This window comes from Xiphophorus couchianus, chromosome 6, assembly GCF_001444195.1.
Source record: "Xiphophorus couchianus chromosome 6, X_couchianus-1.0, whole genome shotgun sequence".
NCBI lineage: Eukaryota > Metazoa > Chordata > Actinopteri > Cyprinodontiformes > Poeciliidae > Xiphophorus > Xiphophorus couchianus.
In genome coordinates, this window is record NC_040233.1 from 26,035,529 (window position 1) to 26,058,484 (window position 22,956).

Sequence of the window (22,956 nt, forward strand, 5' to 3'; positions counted from 1 at the left end):
CCACAGCAGATGATTCTGATATAAAAATATAACTGACCGTGCTTTAGCTCAGACGTGATCAAAGATCTTGGAAATTAATCTGTATGAGGGTCTGGATGTTAAAACTGAAGTCCTGGCATGATCTTAGCGAGCGCCTCCAGGGTTTTCTGGTTGTTTCACAGCAGAAAAAAGCTTCTGCGGTTGGTTTGTGACTGGAAACAAGTAGAGCGTGTTGACATTGAAGCTATGGGCACTTTAAATGTAAATCAAGAGTTGGAAGTTGGGGGCATTTCTGTTTTGACAGCAGCTATAGTGATATTTACCCAAACTGTGCACCAAACGTAACGGTAACTAGTCTTTTATTCAGCTTCAACTGTAAATGATCACTTATTGCAGCCAATAAAAAAGAGAACGAAATGCACCAAGAAAACAAAGCTACACGCACTAACCTACTGTAAATAAGTAGCTACAAGGTAAAAAGTCACAACCTGTTAATCATCATTAGCTTGTAAATTCCAGCTGATACCTGGATGTCTGCATCATGTATAAAATGAAACTAGCTTTCCTGTGAAAGAATAACTCCGCCCCCAAACAATAGCTGTGTCCAAATTTAGGGTCTGCATCCTTCGAAGGACCCGGTCCATGAATAAACGAAGACCGGAAGAGAAATGTTGTGAATTCGGACAGGTCTAGCCTCCACCCACTGTCCCCGCCCCACCTTAGCATAACTTATGTTGCCTAGCAACCGTGACAGCATGAAGCAGAGAGAAAAAAATCGACGGAGACAAAAAAACAGAAGACTCGGTTAAAGAAAGCAGGATCGGCAGTGGTTGACCACACCAATAGGTGACCAAGGCAAAGGGACGAATCGCTGAGACATTAACCTCCAGTGAAACCTCTGAATCCCCCCGTGGATCCAGACTCACATTCTGTGACATGATTGATGCAGAAGGAGGAACGAGTCCAGCAAACCGGGTTCAAATCTGGCCCACAATTCAATACATGGATCAATATCGTCTAAATGGGGCGCTTGTTTCAAACAAACGGGCTCCTCTTTGAAAGGCCAGGCGTGTCGGGTTGGGTGTCCTAATTCATGTGTGCGACAGGGCAAACTTCGGCACAGACACACAATCTTGTCTGATCATGTCAAAGAAGGGAGCAGTCCCACGTCTCTCTCACAGCGAGCTTCTCATCCAGAAAGAGCCCCTTTCTTACCTCAACTGCCACCAGTAAAACAAGCTGCATTCAGGTCTTATAAGAACAAACAACTGCTCATTTCATGTGAACCACAGACTATTTTCTGCAAAACAAAGCTCGATAGAAGACATTTTACAAGAAATTACGCTGCGCAAACTTTATGCATTTGCAGAGAAAAAACTGTTGGAATATTTGCAAAAGCAACACATAAAAAATCCCCCTTGAATCTGAAGGAATACATGAGCAGGGGTTTGCATTTTTCTTTTATCAAGCAACTCTTTCTGCAACATTCTTGGAACTGAGCAACAGAAGACACTCCTGCACATCATTACAGACAAAACACTGCATTTCCTAACAAACTCCCCACAGCGTCATCACGGCTGCAGCCTCAAACTCTGCAGCCACAACAGAGCCACTTATTACATTTTCTTTTCAGCAGCTAAAGAGCAGCCATTTGCAGGATATTTTGTATTAGTGCATCAACAAGAGTCAAAACGATGCAGTTGACATTTTCTAAAAGAAAACAGCTACTTTTCAGGATTTATATTAATCTGGAGAGATTTCTTTAAATTATATCTGGAGGTTCTCCTGCTAGAAAAAAGTACAGTATTTCTCAAAGATTTAATTGCTGCTGTAATAAAAGATTTCAAAGGTTTTACTCATCTTTACCAGAAAAGCAACAAGTATAAAGAAAAATTTACATTCACTGCTTCAATATCCCAACTGAATCAATATAAGAAGCACTGCTGGACAAATATACAAAAAGGATTATTTAAGAATCTAAATTTCAACATTTATAAAATGTACAAATTATGGGAAAAAAAACAAATGCATAACTACTTTTCTGAGCCATAAATAGATAAAGGGGAACAGACTTACTATCGGTGCAGCTGTGAAAGCTGAAGTATTCTGTTTTATGTAGTTTGCATTTTTAGCTTATATCCCAAACATGGCAGATAAGCAGAAATGATGAATCAACAAAAAAATGCACAAACCACGCAGACGAGTAGTTCTTACTAGGGTGCAACTATCTTAGTTATCAATTATTTGAACAATTAATTGCATAAAAAATTGCCATATTCTGCAAATTTTTCATTTAACCACATAAACCTTTTTTAATATTAAAATTATTTTTCAATAACAAAAGTTTTATTGCCAAAAACGAATCAACAGCACAAAACCTTTACCTCTTAGTAAAGGTTTTGTAGATTACTTGTTGCATTTAGAAAAAGATGTTTAACAGATTTTTTTTACAGCATTTAAAGCCAAAACTGTCATTTGGGTAAAACATATTTACATACAAAGGATTTTTTAAAATCTTACATTTAAATGGAAATATTTTTGTACATTTTTAGTTGTACAAATGGACTTTTTTGAGTCCATATACGCCAGTTAAAGCTTATTTGACTACTAAATTACTTGATGATTATTTCAAGAATTGATTAATAGCAATTAATTGTTTCAGTTCTGATTCTTACATCACCCAGAATAGTTGTTCGCATCCATGTTGTGGTTTGGCTGAAAGCTGCAACACAATTTTAGCCATTTTGAAAGACCTGAGAAATGTTGCATGTTATCGGGTCGCACCGGTTCTCCCATGTGGGTGACAAATTTGATCTGTGGATCATCAGCTGGTCAAAAAAGCAGCTTTTCCTGTTGAGCAGCAAAAACGCACACAGCGTCTTTGTCTCAGTGGGCTGTAAAGTCTAGATCTTCTGAAACCAGTTCTATCACTTTATAGTCCCAACAAATATATTGGGAGTGAGAAAACATTTTATATGTTATCACATTAAAGAACTGGACCATAAAAGACCCGCCACTAAGACACCACAGCAGACAGCAGGGAGAGGCGTTGCACATTTGAAGAGTGGCTTTAATGCCTCTTCTCTGCCCAGAGGCCAATAATCATCTGTCAGAGGCAGAGCTCTCATTTGGCCCGTCCTATATTTAGCAGACAAAGCCTCATCAGACTAAGTACTGAATTCAATTTCTAGGGACATCATTAATCTACACTCATAAATAATTTGAGCTGCGGTGATGTTTGGCTCTTCATGTGGTTTTTCAGCCGTGCAACTTCATGCTCATTTCCACTCAACACCACAGCTGAAAAATTGAAGATATTGAATTCATTTTAGCTTTTCTGTGAAGAACGCCACTGTAGGGATTAAATGATTAATTGAATTCATCGTGATGAATTTAAATAATTGTTCATTTAGTAATCAATTAATCATTAACTAGAGTTTGTTGATTCTTGCGTTGTGTGTGAATTGTGAGACAGTTTTTTTTTTGTTTTTGGGCATGTGCACCGACTGATGGCACCCTTTGAATTTCGTTGTCCTTGTGACAATGACAATAAAGATTTATTTTATCTTATCTTATCTATACAGACTCTAAAAATAAGAACCTTTGGTGAAAAAACAACATAATCAGATCAGTAATTAACCCAAAACGGTACAAAATATAAATACATTTAAGATGAAAACACCTTTTTCTGTAAATATGTTTTACCCAAAACTCCTTAAGTGGCATAGTTTTAGCTTCACCCGGTTCAAATTCACTAAATAACGCTATATGCCAAGGCATTTTAGGCCATAAAATAATTTCTTATTTAAAAAAGGAATTGAAATATATGTGTTTTGCATCTTTTAATGAATTTCTAATATTGTATAAAAAAGGTTTAAGTGGTTAAATGAAAACCTGTATAAAGTGACAATTTTTTTAAATCCAATTATAATTGATTATTCTGGAACAACAGATTATTATTATTCTTCTTTTTTTTAAAAAAAGGTGCTTCTGTTTCCAGATTCTGGTAGGAAAACGATCATTGGGATTCCAGTAAAACAAAAAGCAAAGCAATAAATTATCTCAACAAACCGACCATTGAAAACGTGTTGGGAATATCCAGTGGTTTGGTTCAACGTCCAGCCTGATTCTGGTTTGGACAGAGACGTACAGTATATCTGAACTACGCTGCTGTTAATTCAGCGTCCTGGCATTCCTCTGAGACAATCCCCTCCTTGTGTCCAACACACAGCAAGTCCCTGACGTTTCAATCAATTCCAGTCCAGTTGGTGGAAATGGGTGAGTCAGCAATGCCAGCAAGGCCAGTCCGATCCGTGAAAAACAAATGTGTCTTTACTTTACATCCATCCGATGGCTTGATCTTTGAAAAAGGTTTCTGCATCTTTTATATGCTTTATAAACTCTTACTACAAGGTTTGTAAAACTTTTCCCACAGAAAAAGTGGGAAAAGCATTTTCAAGGCAGGTTTTCAAACTTTTCAAGTACAACACTTTGGAGGTAACAATACACATGAACTAAATGCATAGTGTTAGTTAACTATTATATATCAGTATTTACTGTTATTAATCATTTATTTGTGGTTGTATTCTACATTCTACAGCAGGGACAATGCAAATTCAAATTTAGAACATTAAATGTTTTGAATGTCTCTCTCTCTCACACACACGCCTGCACACGCCTACCTACACACACACACACACACACACACACACACACACACACACACCATTCAATTGACTGGTCTGAGAACAAAACACAAATTTAACAAAGTTCTCCAATTTCAATTACGTATAAAATATAAGCCAACTTTTCTGTCAATTACAGAGATCTATAAGTCCCTGAGAGATTAGGAATAACAAATATTCGCTATACTGAAACAATCTAAACAAATTATGTTAAGGTAAATTACCTTCTTGCTCAAATTAAATGCTTAAACACAACGTGCAAAGAAAGTCACAAAAAATCTCTAAAGAATGTTCTTAAGTTTCGTAGTTTTTGGCAAGTAGAAATAATTCTGAGTAAACTGAAACAAGAAAAGTTTGGTCTGATTTAACTTCAGACAGTGACAGTAAAAAACAATCTTTTATTAGGTTTATGAAAATATCTGGTTTAAACTGTAAATAATGTTTTAGAAATTTAGGCTTTTAATCAAACGTTAGCTTGCACTTTATTACAAAACTGCACTGTTTGAATAGCAAGCACTTCCCACACCTTGAAAACACGCTGCTGCTGCTGCTAGAAAGTCAACACAGGTGATGATAAAGGAAATGTTTCTATATCCGTATAACAGCATAAATACAACAAATCTCTAGAGGACTAAAAACCCAAATATTATGACCAATCCTGTGATTATGGTTGTGAAAGTCAATACTTAAGAATACATTCTTGAAAGATGCTCATTGTGTCAAAATCAATACAAACTAGCCCATTCATATTTGCCCAAATTGTGGCATTTGTTGCAGCTGCAGCTCTGCAATAACAGAGAAACTCAACGCCTCCTCTCTCTGCGGGAGGTTTTAAACTCACATGGCGAGGACATCCAGGGAAAACATGCCATCTTCTTTAGCCAAAAAGACAAACAGAAAAGTCATATTATGACACTTAAAACAAAAACCACCGGTAGAAATTGTTTTATTTGTGCCAAAATATAAAAAATAAAATCCAAGAAACTGGATTTAAAGATTCTAATGTAAAGCTGTAATTGCATGTAACAAATCTAAGTTTTACATAATTTGAATTTAAAATATTAAGATACATTACAATTTGAACAATAAATTATCCCTCGATCTGTACCTGCTGTGTATGATGGACCAGGTGAGGAGGAAAGACCTAAAAACATTAATAAAGCAATGTGGGACATCATATTAATGTCTGAAGGCCATTTTATTGAAATAAACGACTGCTGTTCCTACACACTCAATTCAATGATTTTCAGCCACCATGTTAAGATCTAGCAGGAAAAGATCAAATGTTTGATTCACCAAATCTAATTGACTAATCCAATTATATCCGTGCTTCTTCAAATAAATGTCAAACGTGGAGATTCATCTGCTGTTCTATAATTTAATCTTTTACAAAAATCACCCATATTTCACTCAGTTACCATCCAACCAAATAGAACCTGATTTTTCTCATGTTTTCTCCTTTCCGTTATGAAAAATCTGCTTTCTGGATCGCACTGCAAACTCCAGCTCAACGGCTTTTGGCACAATTCAGAAAAAATGTTGGAACTTTTTGAAATAAAAATAAAAATTTGAAAAATTACAAAGAAAATGTTTAAGTTAGTTGTGACGTTACAACCACAACATCCATATATTTTACTGTCGCCATTTTGATTTCCATCCTCTTTTGCTTTTAAACTTTTATTCTGTGGTGGTTTTCAGAGGTTTAGAGAAAGTCGTTGGAGAACATTAGTGAATAAAAAAAAACAAACCCAAAGACGAAGAAACCCAACAAACATGTCAGGAATGAAGATGTGGAGAAGTTTACAAAAGGATTGGGTTATTAATGGAATTTTTTTTTATTGCTGAGAGAAATTTCCAAACTGTTTAAATAAAAATATTTCTTAGTGGTAATGTCCTAGAAGCTAGGGATTTATTTATTTTCATTTAGTTTGAGATAATGGGTACAAATATTTGTGAACTTCCTAACTTTTTATTTTTTATTGTTTTACGTGTAAATAGTAGGGTTGAGGAAAGTCTATTTGTGGCCTCTGGGCTGATTTCATGCGGCCCCCCAACTGCAACTGACGTGCCAGCAACAGTGATTAATGCAGATGGAGACTTTTGATTTTTGAATGAGCAAAATTTTTACAGACAAATTCAAATCTGAAGACTGAAGATGTTAAGTGAAACTGAACGGATTTGACATTGCTGCACCAAAATCAGCTTTTAGGTCATTTATTAAATTTGGGTAAATACAGCAAAGGTTCTTAAAGAAGCACCACCCAAACTACTGTTGTTATTGCTGATAGTCTATGTATTTTTTTTTATTTATTGTGTTTTTAGTTGAACACAAAAAAAAATTAGCAAACTGGATGTCTTTCTTTTAATAATGCAAGTGTCCTTTTTAAGTTTTGGATGCACCATATTTTCCAGACTATAAGTTGCATCAGCCAAAAAAAGCGTCATGAAGAGGAGAAAAACATATACAAGTCACACCTGACTATACATGGCAAGATTAGCCAAATTATGAAAGAAAATCTGCAATTTGTAGTCTGGAAAATACAGTACAATGATTTACACAAACCATTTTTACCACAAAATATGACTAATTTCTTAATTAAAATAGTGCAATCTTAGCTTGTTGTTGGGTCTACCAACTAGACCAAACAAACATATTTTTGTGATTATTTTGTGCTTTTGACTGAATAGTTTACACACCACTGCATAAAGCATGACAGATGTGCTTGTGGCAATAAAAACAAATCTCTATATTCTCCTAATGTGACCTACTCTGATCATTTAAATTAAAACAATTAAACCCTTTCCATAAATTCGATATTAACATGACCAGAAGACATTTGGGAGCCAAAAGGAGACATTGTTCCTTTCTGTGCTTGGAGAAAATGTTTAGGCTGTCAGGAACCTCCATGTTTATTATGGGAGTAAGATGATGACTACCCTCCTGGTTGTAGCTGGAAGGCTCACTATAACCCATCAGTCTGGAGTATTTAAGTTGCTGGGACTCAAACCACAAAAACTCTTTGGTAAATTCAATGTGGGGGAAACAGAGGCTTTCACAGAAGCACAATGATGAATACTGTGTAGTGTTCCCAACACAAGCAGTGATATTGTTCCATCATGACCCCCCAAAAATGCTAATATAACTTTAATGACATCATACCAAGTAGTTTAAATTTATTAAGTGATATTCTAATAAAATGATCCATATATAGATTAATCACTGGATTCTCCTGAAAACACAGCAGGTCTCTCAGCCACACGCCTTCATTTTTCCACAAACGTCTTTCTGTGAGGAATAACAAAAAAATCTCCTTTATAAATAAAACCACAGATGACACAACTGAAAGTCCTGGTTGACTAAAGGGAAAAAAGAGAGAAAGAAAGCAGAAAGTCAGACGATGACACACTTTTATGAGCTTCCTGATTCTTCTTCTTCCCTCCACAAGTTTACATTCAAGCACTTCCCCTGTTTACACAAAAAACTCTACAGCTGAATCAAACAGGAGGGGAAAAAGTGACCTGGCCTCAAAACAACGGCCCTGTAAGACACAAACTCACAAAAAGTTCAAGTGCAGCTGATTATTATCCCAACCAGGGGCATCCAAAGTGTGGCCCGTGGGCCTTTTCCGGCCGCTGGACTGATATTCTGCGGCCCATAGCTGCAATACAAGATTGGTACAAATTTGCCAGCCTTTTGCACAAATTTGCCAGCCTTTTGCACGGGTGCTTGATGCAGATGGAAACTTTTTATTTAAATTCTAACAAATTTAAATTGTACAACAAAAAATGTTGGCTATAACACAAAGTATTCAATAACCAGATCTGTCCCAGCAGGCTTTTATGAACCAATTTCTGCTTTTAATTTATTCATTCAACTTGGCTCTGTATTTTTTAATAACAGTGACTTAAATCTCGGTTTTATTACTAAGAACTAATAAAAGAAGTAAGTTCTATTATTCGCAGACAAACCTGCAAATGCCTTTTTACATGTTGGATCTATAGTAATTTACAAATCCCTTTCTAACAAAAACACTGAATACTTGTTTAAAGTATAGCACCTTAGATTATTGTTGAGTAGGTAAAGGAAAAAATATATTACTATATTTTTCTGTTTTCCCTCCTTTTTTGGCTTCAAAGTCCTTTAGACGTGACGAGGTTTTGTCACCTCTGATCTAAACCTCCCTGCCTTCATCCAGACATGGCCTCCCTCATCATTTAGGCGTGTTGAACTGATTAAAAAAAGATCATATAATTTATTTTACAGCACTCTGTTAACTTTAAGCCTCCCGTCATTACGCCTTATGATCTGGACTGTCATTAAACCGGGCAACCCCTCTCCACCTCCTCCTGCATGGTGAGGAAATCTGTTTGCAACATGAGAAGCTTTACAAGTTTTATCTCCGGCAACGCTTTCAAGGACGAGTCCATCTGCAAAAAGCATCTGTGTGGACAGTTTAGGATTACACCAGTTTTCTCAAACAGCCTATGCTCTGCTTATGTAACGGCTTTATTCTATATAGCTCTTCATACTTTGATAAAAATGAGGCCAGGGTGAATCTTCTCAGAACCTTTTACCCCTTTAACATGACCTCTAACCTGTAAAAGTCAATTAAAAAAGGAATCTAAATGATTAAAAGAAAATATCGGTTTATTACAGGAATGTTTTGCTTGGAAAAACAGACAGAACTAGTTTAAAAGTTGTTGTGAAATAGTAGCAACAAAACGCAGAAAAACAAACGCCACCTAAAACATAATCATCCATAGCAGGTTTCCCAACAAAGGAAGAGGGGGTAAGACAACGGTGGGCTGTCTCTGTCTTCCCAATAATCCACAATCACGTAATTGTTGCTTAGTTATAAAGTTTACAAATGTTTGATACACAGGACAAAGTAATTAGTTTGTACTTTTCGTTTACAAAAGTTCTAACTGGGTTTAGCCTGTCTGAGTCTGAATGATTCATATTTTTTAAAAGGCAATTTTGTTCAGACTCATTTAATTAACTGTGTCTGTTGTGTGGGGGTTTTATTTCCATTTCATTTATTGTGTCTGACATTGTTCTTCAGTCACATAAAAGTCAAATTAAAGACTTTTTTAGCCCTTTTTGGAGACCATTACAAATTAAACTTAAGCTCTGTATCACAACAGAAATTTACAGAAGAAATTGCATATTTTGCGACGCACTCTACGTCCCCATAGTGCCAAGCTTTTTCACACTGAATGCATCTAGCCTCTGGGTTGGTCACAGAGTTGAGTCAATAGGGAAGACAAACATCGTCCAGCCAACTGGCAGTAAATTTGCTCTTATGTTAAAACGCAAAAAACTTTGCTAGCTGGGAAGAGGATATTAGCAGCTAATTTCTGGCAGCTTGAACTGCCTCAAATCACAGAACACAATAAAGACGTCCGTCTTAGACAGAAAAGATCTGCGAGGGGAATAAACTACTGAGAACATATGAGGTTACATAGTTCTCCTAAAACAAAATTTAAGACCTGTGATTGATGTATTTAAGACCAGCCCACTTTTTACTTAAATGACTACAAGACTTCTAAAGGTCACATTTTTAAATACACAAATTTAAGACTTCTTAAGGACATGCGAACATTACGTTTGAAGTGCATTTTTTCTTAATAGAGACCATTTTATTTTTTGGATATTTGAAATGTCTTCCAGTTCCAGTGTCAATTCTTCTTTAGAAATTCAAGTTAATTGATCTTTGAGATGGTGTACTTGCATTATTATGCCTTTATTAGTTGAAAATGGTCTTATAACAACAACAATTTAATTTATAGCCAGGTTTCTGGAACTACAAGACATGACTAAAGAAAATAATCAGAAAAGCTGACAAGAAAACTCAACTTTGTCCGGTTTTAATCAGAAGTAGCTTAAAAGACACAATAATGTAGCATGACTGAATATGGCGGTTAATTCTGGTTATTTGAGGATTAAAGGTTATTTATACAACTTTTTTGACATAATGGATTTCTATTTGTTTTTCACATTAGATTGTACAGCTTATATACGACATTAAAGGCAGAACAAGCTGTGAAATAATTCTTCTGGGCCTCATTTTTCCAGTTGTGTAGATGTTTTAGATCTTCCTCACTCTTTAGTCAAGAGCGTTAAATGCTAAATGTTTTCCAGAGCAACCAATTAAACGTGTTCCTTTCAAGCTCTGACATGGTTTGTCATGTGGCTAAAAATCAAACAACTCCAATGCAGAAAACCAAATGGCTCATATTATACAACTGCTGTTCTCATTCTTTAGAGAAAAAAAAAATCACTCCAAATGTTTACAGACCAGAAACCTAAGTGCCTAATGGTTCTAATAAATCTTACGGGGCCCATTTGCTACGTGGATACAGTGTGGAAATCTCTGTCCGGTGAGGAAACGGATTACATTTGCAGCACATTGATGCTCTCAAGGTTGTCTCACCAAAACGCTGTTTACATTTCTCCAGAGGAGAAATTATGTTTAGACAAAAAAAGAGCACATTTGTGGTTTCAAAGGGTTGAAACGAAAATAGAAACTATGCATATTTTGCACCTCTGCAAAACTACCAACCTCTAATTATGATGTTAGAGTGAAACCATGTTTAAAAACCTGAAAACACTTTGATTTAGCCAAGTTTAGCCCTGAGACAAACTAAACAACAGGCTTGTAATGAACTATGAGGCTGACTGCTGAATCACAGCAGGTTGCAAGATGAGTTTAACGGGTCTAAGCTGTTAGAAACTCCAAAGCTTTCTGCTGCATTCGTGTTTAGGCTCCATCAAGTTTGAATCAGCTTACATTTGTCATTAAATGCTTCAATTAAGACTAAAATATTTGTTTTACACCATCGTTTTTAGAACAATCTTCAGATTTCAGAACAAAGCATAAACCTATTTGGGTTTTATTGCAAAAATAATTTAACATAATGCTGAAGTTGGCATCTGATTTGTCAGAGCAGCACAGGGCTATTTCATCTAGACAATTTTAAGATTAATTTAAAAATCCATGTTTGGACAAGATTATCCTACATTAAATACAAACATTTTAAATTTGGAGTTGTTCCTGTGCTTTGTAAGGCATTTCAACTAGAAGTTTACGAATTACAGGTTGTGACTAAACTCCCCGACCTTAGAGGTCTAGAGGGCAGAAAAGCTGTCAAGTTGCTCTTTTAAGAGTGAACTTTCTGTTAAAGCAAAAACAAAAGATGGGACAAAAAGCTTTACAAGATAAGCCATTTATTTGATTAAGAAAAACTACAGCGGTCATGATGTGTCGAGTGACTACAGAAAAACTCCTACAGCAGTTTGGGTGGTGCTGCTGGATGTTTTGTTTGTTTAGGAGTAGTCAGTTATCAAATTAAATATTTGATTAGTTATTTTCATTTTCAGTGGCTGCACTTGACCCACTTTACTGGGAAAGCTTTGTTTGGTTTTCATAATTTATTTGAGGTGAACCTCCTCTCTTGATTTTTTTAAGTTTCTTGTAATAAACCCTTTTCAATTCATATTCTACCAGCCAGACCCTTTTCTCATGTTACCTTCCTTTAAACAGACAATATTTATAATATCTCCAACCAAAGCTTAAGTGTTTTCTCACACCTGATAGTCTAAGTTCGATTAGGGACCAAAATGACAACATTTGTTATATTCTTTGCTGCTGTGGTTCTTTTTCACACTGAACTGTGTCAAAAAACTAAACTCTTTGGAAAACCTGTTACCCTCCTCGCCAGCAGGGGGCGCTGCATCACGAACTACTGACGGAAACGACACAAAAACCTCTTAAGACATTGAGCTCATTTCCTCCTACATGAAATGTAAATAAAAATAGAGTAAATGGAGATTTAAGCGGTTGTAGGATTTTTTTGTATTTGTGGTATAGCATACCACGAGCCATTTCTTCTGCTAGCGCTGGACTCTCATGTTTGTTTTGGTAGGGCTTACCCAGAATGCCTTGCACGATGGTTCACTTCCTGTTTTTGTAGCGATTTCCATTCTGCTTGGCGTTCATAAAAGATTTTGAACCTCACCAGAGTTCACTTCAACCGAACTGAACCGAGGTCAGTTCGGCAGACTGAGTTCGCTTTTTTGATCCGCATCAGAGTTTCATTACACTTTCACATCTCCCTAAACAAACTAAACTTTGTAGGCAAACGGACTGGAGTTTGAGAAACGCAGACCAAAAAAGATTGGTGTGAATGCAGCCTAAGAAAAAGGCTTAAATTTATGACAAAAACAGGAAAGCGCTTTGTGACATTAGCTCGTTTCCTTCAGCACGTCTCCGGTTTCCTTTATCTCGCCACAATCTGAAAATAAACTGATAACATTTTAAGCAGAGAGAACTGATCCGACACAGGTTGTGTGCTTCGTGGTTGAATGAGTTCATATGAGAAAACCACTTCACTCCTTAAATCTTAATGAGCCCCTTCAAGACGGGAGCATTCTTCCCACCATATCACATCTCTGCAACCTTCATCTTCACCAGGCCAAACAGCTCAGATTCACCAGAAACTCCTTCAAAATCTCCTCACAAAACAAAGAAGCTATGATTAATATAACCCATGTTTTTAAATCATGATGATAAGGCTGACAATTGATGTAAATTCCTCGCGGTGAAGCAACATAACTGATGTGCGTGAAGGGGGGAAAGGGATCTCATCCAAAATGCCGAGCACAGCAAAGAAGCACGATGGGAATGAGAACGATGGTTATGTGAGCGTCATCAGCCGGAGCGGAGGGTGCAGAATTTCTCATGCCCCAAGGAAAAAGCTGCAGGCTGTAATCATCCGTCCTGTTGTTCAGAGGGTTTTACGTCATCTTCTTCAACTGCCAATCCAGTTTGGTTTTTTTAAAAGAAATATGACTTATCTAATTTTTTTTTTTTACGTCCGAGTTCAGGAACAGAAGCCTCAGATGGTCACATTCTGCACCAGCTTCTTTTTGGGTAAATATTTCCACTGTGGTTTGGTCAAGGTCAAAGTCAGTGGCCCGCGAATCATCAGCGAAGCTTTTAATCCCGCGCTGTGCTCGTTTTTAGAAACAGAACCCCCTGACTGGTACAGCCTGGTGACACGAGGATCAAACAGGTGAACTGTGAAGTTATCAAGCTTTTCAGGTTGATTGGCCTCCCAGCACATCTTCTTCTGGTGCAACCATGCCTTAAAAGCTCGTCTGTGCCCAAGTTCAGAAAATCAAGAGAGAGAAGGAAACAGATCCAAACAGGACCTAGATCCTTGGTTGTTTTCACATAAACGTGGGAAACTGAACGGCTTGATGACGGGAGAAGGTTCCAGGTGGGAATCAGGAAATAAACACGTTTGTTGTGAAATATAAAATAACTGCTTACTGCTCCGTTTCAGAGATGGAAGGAAAACAAGTGAAATATATTGGATGTCCACACAGCATGACTCCATTTACACCAGTCATGCCTTGTTAGCAAAAAAATATAGCAGGGGTTGGGCATGGACCAGTATGAGAGTCCCACAGGTCCCACAGGTCTGTGGGACGCAAAGATGTTCGTCAGTATCAAACTGACAAAGATTATACTGACGAAATGTAAGGCTTTTAAAGACTAATGAGACTAAAATTTAAGACCCTTATCTCCACAGAAATGTTCAAACTAAAGAAATAAAAATACAGAAATATTAAGTTCTCCTGGCAAGATAACATTTTAAGACCTGTAATTATCGTCACCTTCCTAGAATAGTACGCCAAGTCATCTTTTGCCTAAAATGACTTTTTTTTTTTGCAAAATACCTTTTAGAAAAAAATTATGTAGGCCATTGTTTTAGCAACGTGATTATATTAAATGAGAACTTACTTTATAAAATGAATTTAAGACACTTTAAGGCCTTAATTTTAGCTAAATGAATATGGCTTTTTAATATTTATTCCTACCAATAGTAGGAATAAATGTTCTTGCAATACGTATATCCCAAATCTGTTGTCATTCCAATCCATTCATCTGCCACATTTCCGATTTAACCGCCTGAAATGACTCGGTTCTGAGCTCCAATTCAAAGAAAGACATGAGGACATAATGAAAGGAAAAAGGAAGGAAGTAGAAAAACAATAAAAAGCAGAGGCAATAAGGAGAGAAGGATTTACATAATGCAAAATAGAATAATCATAATCTGGAAATAAAAATGTTCATTCATTCTGTTACATTTCTTTTTTATATTATTAATGCCAGGAGTTCTTTAAATTAAATTTGATGTTTTTCCAGATATTTCCAGCCTGTGTAGAAACATCTTAAACAGACTTTGTTAATGAGAAAATGTCAAAAAGGGTCAATTTCTGGCTGCAGAGGTTGCTAGTCCATGATGAAGGGATTAGAGGAATATTAATTTACATTACAGGTGTCAAAGTGTGGCTTGGGGGCCATTTGTGGCCCTTGAAATAACTTCCCTTGGTCACTAACCACAAGAATGGTAAACATTTGGCCAACAGAATAGAAATGGTCTGTTTTTCTTATAAAAATACAGCAGTCTGAAGAAGTTTTATGTTTTGGATTTTTAATGTTATACAGATTTCATTAAATAAAAGCCAGTAGTTTAAAATTTGCCAGTTTTGGTGCCCAGGGCAAAAGGTTTGGACACTTCTGATTTGCATCAATGGAATCACACAGAAACTCAGGTAGACAATGAATGTTGTTGTTGGGACTCTGAGGTTGAAGCAAGCTGTGCACAAGCAGACGCATTATTATGCTGAGTGCATGTGCTGCTGCACGCCTGCATTAACGTTCAGGGTCTGATCCACAAGCTGGAGCCTTTTGCTTTGAAGATGTGGTAAACATGTGTATCTGTTGGCATTGAATGGCATCTATCAGACACACTGAGCAGCGGTTAGCATCTCCAGAGCCCGTCTGCCATCAAAGCCAATGAAGCATTAATTAAAAACAGTCATTTGTACAATGAATTGAGTAATATCTTAAACACTGCAGGGAAATACCATCAGAATACGATTAAAAACAGACTCGTAGGTTTGACTTCATCTGCATCAGCAGCAAAGCATTCAGATATGGATTCGGCAAAAACAAGCGACTCTATAGGCTTGTGTGTGAGATTTAAACGCACACACTAAACGCTATTCTTTGTTTATAAAGATATGCAATCACATCAGTCTAACTGCGCGCTAACGTTAGCACAGTCAAACGGTGAGGTTTTTATGTTTGACGCGTACTTTGGGTCTCTGAAAAGACAGCCTTCGTAAATCAAGCATATAAATTCAGGTACAGATGAACCCGCTCTGCAAGATCTCCTTCCAAGTTGGCCATTTTGAATGAAAGGTGGAGCAAAGGATCCACACAGAGTTCACTGCTTCAACTTTAGCTTAACTATAGAAAACTATTTAAAAATAAATAAATAAATAAACAAACAACGCTCAGCCTGGTAGGGAGGCAATTACAGCCTGGCAGCCTGCCATGCTCATAACACACTGAGAGAAACCCTGGAAACCGAAAAGGCCTGGGAAGACACGCGTTTTCCCATTTTCTTTTTCCTTGCATATCCAAGGCTTTTTTAGGTAACTGCATGGAACGGAGTTCCCTAAATGCAGTTGTTTGTGGTGCTATGATTGCACCACAAACAAAAACACTGCTCTTAAAAAAATGTTCCCCTTTGAAATTGGCTTCTTCAGGAAGCCACTTACTTAAAAAAGTGTGATTTATATCACTAAACTTCACATAGTAATTACTTTTAAATTATAGTTTTGAATGTAATGATGCATTATTGATGCTTGTGGAACAAACAGCGGAGAAATTAGTAAAAATAATATAAATAATAAATGTAGTCAGAGAACAAGCAATCAAAATTCTTATAAAAAGTATTTACACTATATGATAAACAATATGATAGATAACCAACCCTATCATTGCTACACCCACAAGCCTGTTCTGCATCACTATTAACGTCACAAAACCAAACACCCCAGACCAACGCCCTCATCCCCTCCACAAACACACACACAAACAGAAACAAGTTGGAAATAAGTACTGGGAATTAATATTGGTCCAGTTGTACTCGTCAGACCAATACCAATGTTGTGCATCCCATCCTATCGCCTTTGAACCCTGATCTAATCATCCCACCATCATTTTCATTTCCCTGCTTCTGAAGTCTCTCCAGAAGAAGACTCCATTTATTTAGTTAGTTTTTTGGTTTCCTGCAGAAAGCATTCCTCTCTAATGACAGGGGAAGTTACAAGGGGGGTCCATGCAAACACTGCGGCAGGAGAAAACACCCAACCTAAATCTGGTCCTCCTATTAAGACAGAGGGTGGGGAAACAGAGCTGAGATCTTCGACACCACATCTGTGACCAGCAGACTTCCTGAGACACGCTCAAGGGTTGGTTAGATTAAACAGTCTGGGACGAACCGGAGAACTAAACATGGCTAGGAGGAGTTTAAATAACAAGGGTGTTGTGTTTTGAAGTAGTGTGTTTTATTGTGGGTGAAGTTTCTACTAACAGTTACACTTATTTCATGCTTTTTAATTTGACCAAAAGCCTTGGATGCCTTGCTGTCAAACATCAGCATCCAACAGAACCAGCAGCAGCAGCAGAACTCTCCTTCTCTGAAACCACAGACCGTTCACAGCACACTGAGAAAGATGCAACATGTTTTTGCTGAAAATAGTTTGGCTGTACTTCTTGTTTATGGCTCTTGTTGTGGTTTATTGTCGTCCTTTCGTCCTGCAATAAGTCCAAACAACTGATGCAGTTGCAGCTCTTTATTTTAGCTCTGACTGAACCTCCAAGGCTTTCTTATCTGGTCAGCCTGCAGACCAGAACTTATTGGGTTTCAGGAGCCAAAAAAACTAAAAGAAAGAGAGACAACTTAAGTGGCGCTCAGTAACCGGTTTGGCTGATTAATGAGAAGATTTCCAATGCAAGCTTGTAAAAAAAAAAAAAAATTATGGTCCTCAACTGGAAAGTTAGCTTCTTTCCGATAAAAGGTTCAGTTTTCGCAGATTGTTTTGGGGAACGTGACTCCTAATTGTGGATGTAAGTCCTATTGGTTGATTTTTTTTTTGTGCAGTATATCCCACATATTCAACAGAAAATGCAGCTTGAGACGCTGCAACACATATGCGTAATCCTGCTTCAGCCGGTATTTGCTCACATTTGAAAAACAGCAGATCTATGTGCAGCATTCAGCTTCCTTGGTGCTAAGCAAGCTGATAAAGAAAACTGGTTCTGTTCTGGGACTGTTCCAGAACCTCTGCAGATGATGGTGAAAAGAAAGTAAGGAAGAAAAAATGTGAGCACCTTTTTAATGAAGAACCTTGAATGATATGAGTTACAACATTTAATTTCCCTTTTGGATTAATAAAGTATTTTTGAATTGAATTGAGTCAACATGCTCAAACTGAAACCAGAGTGTCAAACAAAGTCTGTAGAAAATAATTTACAATAAACTCAAACAATCCCTGCGATATGAGCATTTCTAATCAGTTGATCTCGATAAATCAGGAACATAATGATGTCTCGTGGTTTTACAACAGAAGTACAAACAGATTTAGGAACAGCAAAGTGTGACTCCAGAGAGAAGTTTTGTGCATTTGACTCAGATTTTTTATAGGTATCAACTTCCAGTCCTCAAGAACTGCCGTCCTGAAACACACCTAAATCAAGAGTCAATTACCTAAATCATAAACTAGGAAAAGGATTTTATTCAAAGTTGATTTCAGCTTTTATTCAGATGCAGAACCTCAGACCACCCGGTCTGATTTAGTTGCTTATTCTCCCGTTTACTCCAATATCAGCTAATATACTGAAATTATTCCATCACTGTATCATACTTTAATTTGTCATATTTCATGACTTAAAGAACAAAAGCTAAAGCATTATAATCAAAGAGCAGCTGTCTTCTCAGCAGAGAGGTTCTCATACCTGCGTCTGTCTGCTGCTGGTGAATTATTCAGAGGAGAGGAGGGTGCAGGAAAGCTTCTGGGTCACCATTATTACAGCAGAACAACCAGGAAGTTAGTAAAGAGAGCAGCAAAGCGTCAATGAGGAACGTCAGTTCGGAGCGAGTTAACCTCAATTTTCTACCAGCTGATGCTGATTTATTTCTCCAAAACACAAATAGAAAAATGAGCTAAATGTTCCCAACAAAAAAATAAAGGAATTACAAAATTATACACATTTATGCTTTAATGCACTAGTCCCCAAGCTGAATCTAATTATTATTGCCCTCAAAAATGTTGAAAAAAACAGGGAGACGTTTTCTATTTTGATGCATTTAATAAATAGGAAAAAAGGATTTTCTTTGTAATTTGACCACCTGAGTATCAGATGGAAAAATCAACCAGTTAAATTGTGCATCTCCTAAAACTTAACAAATCAAAGCATCCACTTGATCAATTAGACAACAACTGAATTCAATCATAAGTATTTTCTTAATTTTGAGTGATCAGTTAGTTTATACTTTGATGCAAAACTGACCGGAAAACGTGGCAACTCCAGAAAGACTTGGTGCAACAAAAGGGTGCTGCCAACTGTTAAATCGTGCAAAATTTAAAGCCACAAATATGATGGATGTCAAATAGCCTTGCAATTTTCTCCCCCATCTTATCTGATCCAAGTGGGGGGATCTTTGCAGGCTTCTGCACTGAGTTAGTTCAGGGGTTATCTGCAGCTGCCTCGGTAACCTCTGCAGGTTGTCTTCCACTTTTATCTCCAGGATTTATGCCTCGGCTCCATGCCTGCACTGGGAGCTTTCCATCAGCCTCCTGCAGGATCTGGAACGAGCCAAGGACTCAGAAGTCTCATATAAACTTATTTAAATGTCTCTTTTGTGCATTTATGTCAACAAACCTCTCTGGTTAGGAGCTCTAACTCACAAAGTTAATCACACTGTCTGGCTGGATTGTTTTTATTGGGATCCTGCAGAGAAAGATGATGCACTTCTCAGCTGGCCCCTAAACGCCTCACAGCAGACCTACTTTTGCTAACTTGCCATCTTGCTGCTAAAAAAGAAAAACTCACTCCGAGCCGAGCTGGAAACTCTGGAAAAGTTCGCAAATTTGTGAAAGCCTCCGCTATGATCCTGGAAAATGTAGTCTGCCTTGCAGCGAGAATCCCTAAGGAAGTTTTTCTGTTGGTTTACAAACACTGGAACCACAATGGCGGTGCGCCTTTTCTTTGAAAGCAGCAACACACGGCGCAGTTTGTGCGCCTTCTTATCTCCGCAACCTGTGCACCAAAACAAGCAAGACAGAAGGAGAAACTAAACGCCGAGCCTCCTTTCCTTCCCCCCCCCTTGCGACTGCTTTGCGTCTGCGAAAAGTTTGCGCCATTTTTGAGCGAGCTTGCGGCGCTTCCAGGACAACATGAGGGGGGAAAAGTAGCCTCTACTCACCTTGGCGATAGCCTTCTTGTACCGCATGACAGCCTGCTGGATGAGTGCGTGGACTTTAATGTTCCCGTCCCCGCACGGAACCACCACCCGGGTCCTGCCGAAGCACACCGTCACTTTCATGGCTCAGGCTCCGAGGACTTCCCCAGGTTCGGAGCAAAGCCGAGACGAGGAGGACAAATCCGAGTGGGAAGCACACGGGAGCATGGAGGGGGTTTTGTTGTTGTTGCCCGAGGTTATCCCGGTATTCCTGTCAGGGAAAATGAGGACTAAATGTCGTCCCGCTTCTCCCCGCCGGACGACATTGTTGTCTGTGTTTTCAGACCACCTGTTTATCTATCCCTCCCTCTTTCTCTCTCTCTTCTTCCTTCCTTCCCTCTCTGGATCCCAATCCCTCTCTCCGGGCTGAGCTAATGCTCGCTGGTGCGTTCTATGGCCAACAGGAGTATCGGAATCAAGACAAGCAAAGTTTTGTTTAAAGCACGCAATTTAAAATGGATAAAATAATGCATTAGATCTTAAGATTTCAACTTTAAAAAAGTCTTTCCTCCTGATATTTTACAATTATTTATCGCCCTGTGATGGAACAAGAGATTTAAAATAAAACAAGTCTTAAATCCCTGTATTTTGTTATAAAGTTGTTACATTATTTGATTGGAATCAGTGTCTCTAATATATTTTTTAACTGTTAAACATTCAATTTGTAAATCAAACTGTTTTCACAGCACCTTTCATGCAATGCTTAATAAAAATACTTTTCAGAATAAAAAAAATAAAAAATAAACTGTGGGTGGAAAAACTAACCCTTTAGAAGTGAACAATGAAAAAAAAGGAAACTCAAATAATATATAAAAAATGAAACACCATATTTGTGAATAAATCAGCTAATTAATAGTAATTTATAAAGATTTATTTAACTAGTACAGATGTAAAATGCATATAAGTAATTTTCTATTAATGAAAAAAATGATGCACACAAACAAAAAAGATAAAAATCATGACATTTGGTTTTAATAAAAAGCAATAACAAAATATTCCATAAAAAATATTTAGATAAAACCTTAATTTCCAGGTAAAGTTGGATATTTGATATGTTTGATATTTAAGTAGAAAATTCAAATATATATTACAAAAGAGGAAGGTATCAATCTGTGCACCCTGACTGTGAAATGTTTTTCAGAGAGACAAGAAACTGTCTGTGTAGTTCTTGTGCCATTATTGGTACAGCTTTTATTTTATTTTAACTTAAACAAATGCATTATGTTATATTTATTGATTTATAAAAGCACCTTTATTAAAGAAAAAAAAAGTAAAAGCCTTCAATAGAACGGAACAAATGAATGTTTTCTAACCCTTTCCCCTAAAGTTCCAAAACCTGCTGATAATTAAATAGAATTAACTAAACCTAAAAGAGCTGAATGCAACAAATTTGCAGTTTTTCTGTCAAGAAACTGAATAGGCACTGCAGATCAAGCTGTGAAGCTGTAAATTACGAGCTGCTCCTGAACGTCTCAGACAGGCGATGTCTGGCCCCGCTCCGTGGTCAGGATGGGTAATGTTTGAAGGGCCAGACTCAGCTGGGGTGGGTAGATCCACTGTAACTCTGTAAGTTACAGCGATGATTTAGGAAATCCATGAAGAGTTTTTGAGATATAGAATATGATTTGTTTTATTTAGAGCTCAGGGTTACTAATAGGAAATAACTGAAAACTTTAAACAAAGACAATCTAGACTAAAAACCAAACACTTGTTTTAAACAAAATATGCTATGCAAAAGTTTTAAAGTGCTACATACTTCATTAATAATTGTTTGCCAAACAATTCTGCTGTTTTTAAGGTTTTCAAAGTCTTTTTAATGTTATTTTTACTGTTTTTACAAGGAATAAGAGAGTATGAATACATGGACAGAGGGATAAGGTCTTTTGTGTTGTCATTTTTCTAAATGAAACTGAATAAATAAAATAAACTAAATAAGCTATTTGCTAAAGTTTAGCTTATGTGGACACTATTTTGGTTCATCTCTTGAGTTTAAAACTCTTATTTATGTCTGAATCTCAGCTCACTTTATCGGTGAAGTGAGCTGAGAATAATGCATTCTGACAATCTTTTGAGCAATAATGCTCACCTTTTTTTTAAAAAAGGGAAAAAAAGTTATTTTAAGAGGGTGTGGAGGGAAAAAGCTGACAAAATCCAAACAGAAACACACAAAAAAACTCCTTTAGATTATTTGCTCACTCGGAAATAATCTCCAAGAAAATCTGCCAAGTTAGAAGTCAATAAATCTACTAAAAAGATTACTAATAAGACTGTATGAATATAAAAACAGTCTTTAATAATATCTGAAGTTTAGCATCATAAATCCTGTGACCCAATTCTTTGGGTTTCAAATGCCTTTGGTCCTGAGGAAAGTTTCAGTTTTATTCAGTGAGGAATATAAAAAAAGAAAAGAGTCTCCAGCTTCTGGATTCATGGAAACTGTGTGTGTTTTGTGACTTAAATTGGGCAGAGTTAAAACAGAAGCTCTCCATCATGTGATGCCAGCACAGCTGGGAGGTTATTTTAACTCCCAACACAGCTGGACTCCAGCCTCACCCTCAGCAGCTGTCACAAACCATGTAAATAGCTTCACATGTGGAGAATATGACCAAGTGACCAAGTGTTTATGAGGATATTTATGAAAATGTGAACCCAAACCATATGGAGCAAAAATAAAATACACATAAACATTAGACTAATGCTTGGTGATTGTTTATCTCTTCAGTGCAAGACCACAAACTAAAGATAAAACGATGGAAAAAAAACAATTCAACTTTTTCAAAAGTAGCTTTGAAAAAAGGCAAAAAGATAGTATCTTGTCATTTTTATCCATTCATGGCTTTTTGTTGAGCGTTTACTAAGGAGGAAGTATATAAATTAAAGGCTAAATAAATTACTCTAAACAGCA

At 37.0% G+C, this 22,956-nt stretch overlaps 1 protein-coding gene across 4 annotated transcripts in view; it reads right to left on the reverse strand.

Moving 5' to 3' along the window:
• The window catches only part of pard3ab (par-3 family cell polarity regulator alpha, b), a 258,134-nt gene extending 237,704 nt beyond the window's left edge, over window positions 1-20,430 (reverse strand). For 3 of the 4 annotated variants that reach the window (XM_028019835.1, XM_028019834.1, XM_028019833.1), the window contains exon 1: window positions 20,016-20,430. In XM_028019835.1, the coding sequence (XP_027875636.1) occupies window positions 20,016-20,135 (120 nt within the window). In that variant the 5' untranslated portion in view covers window positions 20,136-20,430. The remainder of the gene's footprint in view (window positions 1-20,015) is intronic. The other variant, XM_028019836.1, reaches the window with a different exon arrangement.
• Window positions 20,431-22,956: the final 2,526 nt, after the last annotated feature.